The sequence below is a fragment of the Scyliorhinus canicula genome, chromosome 3 (assembly GCF_902713615.1).
Source record: "Scyliorhinus canicula chromosome 3, sScyCan1.1, whole genome shotgun sequence".
In the NCBI taxonomy this organism is placed as follows: domain Eukaryota; kingdom Metazoa; phylum Chordata; class Chondrichthyes; order Carcharhiniformes; family Scyliorhinidae; genus Scyliorhinus; species Scyliorhinus canicula.
Genome location: NC_052148.1, coordinates 137340398 through 137346983, shown reverse-complemented (window position 1 = coordinate 137346983; position 6586 = coordinate 137340398). Strand labels below are relative to the sequence as shown.

The window sequence follows — 6586 nt, the reverse complement described above, 5'->3', positions numbered from 1 at the left end:
TACATATACTCCCGTTTCCCCCAGATGTTGTGATATAATCATGACCTGAAATGAAGGTCTAATCTAAGTTTGACAATCACGGTGTGCAGGTCACTGCTCTGAAAGAGACATGGGTTTCAGGTGATACAATTTTCTTTGGCACCACTGAGATTCTTTATTTTGCCTTTATTGATCACCTCAGTGTGTTTGTTTTAAAAGCACTGGCAGATGTTTGAACTAGTTATTCAATATTTTTACTGTGACATTTAACTCAAAGCAGCCATCTGTGTCCTACAGTTCTCATACTGATTATGTTTATTAAAAATTAAATTTGACTGGAATGTGAGCCGGAGATGAAGAGGTTTCAAAGAGATCTGATGTTCTATGAATGTGAATATTAAGCGCTCTGGATGATAGATGTGGCTATCCACAGTGATGCACCTGCTGGGTTCACATGTGGCTTTGCTGCAGCCGATCGCATTTATACCGCGCGTTCGTGCTCAGCGACAGCTCAGTCTGCTCTGAGATCCAGTATCTATCTGCTCACTCGGAGAGGTTTGCACCGCTCCCTCAGCCCGCTCTGCTGTGAGAGAACTGGAAATGTAACTGCTCTCAGCTATCCGGCGAGTGATCCAGGTGACCTTCTGGTCACACGCAACATCTGTGCATTGGCGGCTCCTCACAAGGCGTTCAGAGATTGTTGGAGGAGGCACCTCGGCTGGGCTCCAAGCTCCGGGCAACCTCGCTTCCAGCCGAGACTCGACCAAAAAAAAATACAACAAGAGACAGATCGGGATATTTCTCCAAGCCAAGTACCTGCCCTCAGAAATCAGGCAGGCGGCGTTTTATCTCAACTCCCTGCTCCCGACCTCCGGCGCGGAGGAGGGAAGAGCCGTGTGCGAGGGAGGGGAGAGGGAGGCTGAACGGGTTATCGATCAGAGAGAGTGGCGACCGCAAGCGGCCGGGAGGAGTGAGGAGCGGGTGAGGAGCGGTTCCGAGCTGCGATCCGCGGGAGGGTCACCTGCTCCCAGCTCTCCCGCCCCGCCGCGCCACTCGCCCTCCTCCCAAAGCGCCGCGGCGACGAAGCTCCTCCTGGCGGCGGGGCACAGGGTGTCCTGTCATGCCCAGTGAGAGATTCCTGTCCTCCCCTCACTCTCTCTCTCTGAGCTGTCATCTAGTCACCCCCACCCTCACCCCCAAATCAAGTTTCTGGCTGTTTTCCTTTTGAAAACCATGAGGTAACTCGACCCGGCGGCACTTTGAAAGTAGAAGTGACGGCTCATGACAAGAATTTGATTTCCTTTCATTTGTAGCATTGGGCTGAAATTATTGGAGCAACCCCCCCCCCCCCCCCCTCCCCACAAAAATGATGCTGCTCTGAACTGGCCCCTTCCTGAATTATTGTCCTGCTCTTGCCGCCGCTATCGGTCACAAATGAAGTGAGATTTTGGACCAGTCGGACCTGTTGGATCCTGCCTGGGTTTGCCCGCTCCGGTGGTTCTGGGATGGCGGCTGGGGCGCCCCCTCGCAGCTTCCAGCCCCAGTAGTAGCCGCCGCCCCAGCCTGCCTGCACTCGCGGGCTCCCTGCCACCCAGCCTGCCGCGGCTGGCGTCCCTCTCCCTGCGTCCTTTTTTGGGGGGTTTTTAAACCCCACATTTCTCTCCCCACCCTCCAGCCCTTTTTGTTTTAAATCGCCGTGAAGATGTTGATGTGGTCGGTGCCAGGCTCCAGGCTGCCCTCTCCCCGGGACTCGGCGCACCGCCGGGCAGCACTGACTGGAGCAGTGGCCACTCTCCCCCAGCATCTGCCGGGCAGCAGGAGCATCAAAGTCTTCATCAGCTCCAATCCCGAAGGTAGGATTTCCAGCTTCACTCTTTCAAACTTCTCAAACAGCACTTGCACCATCGTTTTAAGCCCTTCAGAAAAAAAGTTTCGTGTCCAAGTTTAACATTTTTAATTTTAATTATGTTCCCCAAGTTTGGACTAAGGATCATCAGTTAGACTTATAAGACCATAAGACATAGGAGCAGAATTAGGCCACTTGGCCCATCGAGTCTGCCCGGACATTCAATCATGGCTGATATTTTCTCATCCCTATTCTCCTGTCTTCCCCCCATAACCCCTTTATTAATCCAGAATCTATCTATCTCTGTCTTAAAGACACTCGGTGAATTGGCCTCCACAGCCTTCTGCGGCAAAGAGTTCCACAGATTCACCACCCTCTGGCTGAAAGAAATCCTCCTCATCTCTGTTTTAAAGGATTGTCCCTTTAATCTGAGATGGTGGCCTCTGGTTCTAGTTTTTCCCACAAGTGGAAACATCCTCCACTTCCACTCTATCCAGGCCTCCAGTATCTTGTACATTTCAATAAGATCCCCTCTCATCCTTCTGAACTCCAACGAGTACAGACCCAGAGTCCTCAAATGTTCCTCATATGACAAGTTCTTCATTCCAGGGATCCATTCTTGTGAACCTCCTCTGGACGCTTTCCAAGTTGTTGTTTGGCCACTACCATCATTACGTTTAAGTTGCTTTATTACAAATATCAGTGAAATCTGAGTTGTGGTATCAATATTATTTGTTGCTCTTACAGAACTGAAATTCAATTGGCTTTAATTCCATCAAATTATGAAACATTTACCAGCACAGTTTTGTTTTACTTAATTCAAAACTTTAGTCAATCAGGCACTGTAAATAAAGTGATTTATGGTTTTAAAAATTATTATTCGTACTGGAAATTTCACTGAGGAAAAAGTCATTGAAAGATAGTTTAATTAATTATATACCTGCTTATGAATTATGTTTGACCTGTCTTAGTCAGTCACTGTCAAACAAAGCTGAGTGGAATCCATTCTATTTATAAATACAGCAATTGGGAATGCGGTTGAGTGAAAGGTTATGTGTGCTAGTAGCTGTATAGATCATCTCTACAAATTAAGCTATCCCACCTCTTGGATAATGCCATCTTCCACCATTATATCACATTTCCAGTCTTCTTCCATTCAGTCTGAAAAACTGTGGCTGCAATTTTGTGGGTTTGATTCTTTTCCACTGCAAAGCTGACTGAACTTGAAATTGTCCATAGCTTGTTGCTATCATTTTTGTCTTAAGAGGCAAGTCATCAGGTAAATTGACACTGGTGAGTGTAATGACATGATTTAACCCAATCCTTTCCAGGAACCAGAATCAGGCTGCAGGCTGGCTGGAATGGCCAACTACACAATGGCAGCCCTGGCAGGGCAGCGGGGGTGGTGTTTTGCTTCCAATTTTTCTTAACCTCATATTAATATTTGATAGAGTATTAATAACATCACCAGTAATCATTTCAAAGAAGTAGCATTGAAATATATTTATGTGAACATTATGGATTGGGAAATTGGAACTATGTTTTTAACACATGAAATGTTTGTTATGAGAATGTCACATGATGTCAGGAATGAGAGGAGACATGATGGGTATAGAAAGCACTGCTTATTACACGAAGCTGAGAGAAATTGGTCTCTTAATCTGAAATAGATAAGGTCATGCGAGAAATATATAGATCTGCTTCACAAGCACTATTGTGTTCCCATTTTATACACTGTGTGCACACTTTTTTTAAATGTATTTTTTCTGCTTGGAGTTTCAGGGAGCACCGCTGTGCTTTCAAACATGAGTCTGTAGATGATATAATGATGAGGATTGTGAAGTGTAAATGTTTATGGAGTTGAGTGCAATTCAGGTGTTTGAGAGCATGAATGCTGTTAATTATTTCCAGATTGAAGTATGAAGTTAGTTTTTATTTATAAAATCAAAGTTTGTTCAAGAATTAACATCTGTAAATTAGCATTAATGTAGATTTAAAATGTTGATAACATATTAAGAATTGCGCACGTGGTTAAGAAGGCTCAAGTAAAAAGTTCAGTTTCTGCAATTTGGCGATGTTACATCATCAATAATTAGTTTTAGGGTAAAAATATACCAAAACACTCCTAATTGCACTTACAAAATATTATCATCAATTAGAAATTTCCAGTTTGCTCGACCTGAGTGTCAAGCTGCAAAATATTTTAACCATTTTTCCACAGAAAGGTATTGGGGGGGAAAGAGGTGCATTTTCATTTTTTTTTAGCCAAAGCGCATCCCCACAAAGTTTAAAAAATAAATAAAATGGATGGAAACTAGTTAATATGCTAACGGGGAGTTGTTTTCCCCAGAGGGTAAAGAACAAACAGTTCATCCAAAAATAAATCTCACAACGATTTGGATAACTTTGGCATTGTATAATTGTGCAGTCAATGGAAATAAAAGTCAGGCAGATTCAACACAGGCTGCTGATGCACTATTGCACAGAGTCACAATTACTCCCATTGTGTCGAGAAGTCTTTGATCCCTCTGTACCTGAGAAAGGATCTACTATGGACCCAGATTTATCACAATGGGATATCATCCTCTCTGCTAAGAAAGTTATCTGCCTTTTTTCTTGGAATTTTACAATCCACCGCCTAGCAAAATAGTGAGCACTCGGAGTTTTAAACGGTTGATTCTATCGGATTTTTAAAAGCATGAACAGCACAAACCACTTAATTGCAATGCACTTGTATTAATGGTCCTTTAACAACATTTTTGTAGCTAATGAGCCATTTACACAATGAAATGGCAAAGTTTTGTAACATAAGACATGTGGTGCTGAGCAGTGAGTCTGAATTGTGCATTTGATGTATGAGTCTGTTATGGCCAGGTGAGAAATGGTAGAATGGCTCCCCTTTCTTCCGCCTCTTGCTTGACTGCAGGAGTTATTTCTAAAATAATGCTCTTGTCAATTTAGTGAATATTTAACGGTAAAGTGCTTTGTCTGTACAAGACATACGCTGACAGGTTTTCTTGTAAGTTTCAAAACAAAAAGAATTGTTATTTATTGTCTTTAACATCCAATTGATGGGGACTTCCAGTGGCGGCATGTAGGAGGAAATTGCACGTTGGGTTTCTCCCGCCGGACTCCTGAGTTTTAGGCCCCTTTCATCTGTTTTTTGTAGGGAAATTTGCATGAAAAGCTGTGCCTGTCAAGAGTGGTTGGTGGAGGATAGCCAAGAACCTACGAAGAATCAGGGGAGGAAGGATTTGAGTGCTAGTCCTCCAGGAGGTCCGTGCATAATGAAGCATGTGTAGGCAGGGAAGATAACGGAGGCAAGTGGACCAGGAGGGGCTGCCTATATAATGGTGGATATACTGACAAAGGTGATGGCAGTGGATTTCGAACGGCAGTTCAATAAACACTTTGAGAGGCAAGAGAAGGAGATGCTGGAGTCCCTCAAGAATTCAGTGAAGGACTTGCTGGCCCCCATAAGGGAGACACTCGGAAGAACATTGGAGACAGTGTGGGAGGAGGACGAGGTATTGAAAGGGGTGGAGGAGTCACTTTCGAGGCACAGTGACCAGCTCGCCTTGCTTGAAGCCGAAATGACCAAGATAGACGATCGGAATAGGGGCTTGGAGCAAAGGTGGAGTACCTTGTGAACCGGTCTCAGAGGTAGAACTTACGGATTGTGGGGCTGCTGGAGGACGTGGTGGCTCCGAAGCCAACAGAGTTCATAGCAGAGATGCTGAGGAAGCTGATGGAAGAGGAATAAAATGCCACCACCCACCGAAATGGGATAGGGCCGCCAATCACTCTGGCCGAAACCGCGAGTGAATGAGCCACCCTGGGATGGGCCAAGCAGATGCAGAAGACAAAGTGGGAAGGTACAGTGATTCGAATTTACCAGGATCTCACGGTGGATTTGGTGAAAAGGAGAGAAGCTGCCTTCAATAAAGCAAAGCCAGCACTGTATAAGAGTGGAGTGCGCTTTGGGGTGGTCCACTCAGCGAAGTTGAGTGTCATGCACAATGGGAGAGACCATTATTTCGAGACTGTGGAGGAGGTGGAGGCGCTCATTCAAGCAGAAGAGCAGGGACTTGACTATTCATGGTGGATGAGAGACATTGGTGTTGGTGGTGGGTTGAGGCTGGTGGGGGCTAATGCTTTTATAAATGTGTGTGTTTTTATTTGCCAAGCTGTTCTAATGCCCTTAGTTGGAGGGGGTAAGAGTTAGGGGCTGGTCCTTTGATTTTTTTTGGGGGGTGACAGGGTTGGTGGGTAGGCTGGAGAGATTTTGGTCCCTTTGTTTGAGTGGGGGAGGGGACTCTGGCGGAGGGGCGCCCACATTAGAAAGCTTTGATTAGCTAGCGAACGGGAGGGGAATGGGGGGAGGGTTTGCGGCCTGCAAAACCTGTTCAGACAGCTTTCGATGAGCCTCGGAAGTATGAATAGTAGGGGGATGGGTAATGTTGGGAAAGAGATGATTTTGAGAAGAAGTGGTAGGAGGGTTTCTGGGAAGGGGATGAGTTAGTTTACTGACAGTGACTGGGGCGGGGGGGGAGTGGATGTACCACCCATCGGGTGGTGTGAGGTGCCATCTTGTATGGGCCCAGCACGTTGAAGTTGAAGGGGAGGTGGGAATATCCCCCAGACGGAAAATGGCGGAAGGTGAGAGCCACCTCATCTGGTTGGTGACCTGAAATGTCCGGGGGTTAGGAGGCCTGGTGAAATGGGCAAGGGTTTCCACGCACTTGAAGAGTTTGAAAGCCG

The 6586-nt window shown here is 45.8% G+C and overlaps 1 protein-coding gene across 1 annotated transcript in view; it reads left to right on the top strand.

Moving 5' to 3' along the window:
- The first annotated feature begins 1410 nt into the window (after positions 1-1410).
- Positions 1411-6586, top strand: part of LOC119962995 (NACHT and WD repeat domain-containing protein 2) — a 214917-nt gene continuing 209741 nt past the window's right edge. The window contains exon 1 of the mRNA XM_038791433.1: positions 1411-1832. Within this exon, the coding sequence (XP_038647361.1) occupies positions 1682-1832 (151 nt within the window). The 5' untranslated portion in view covers positions 1411-1681. The remainder of the gene's footprint in view (positions 1833-6586) is intronic.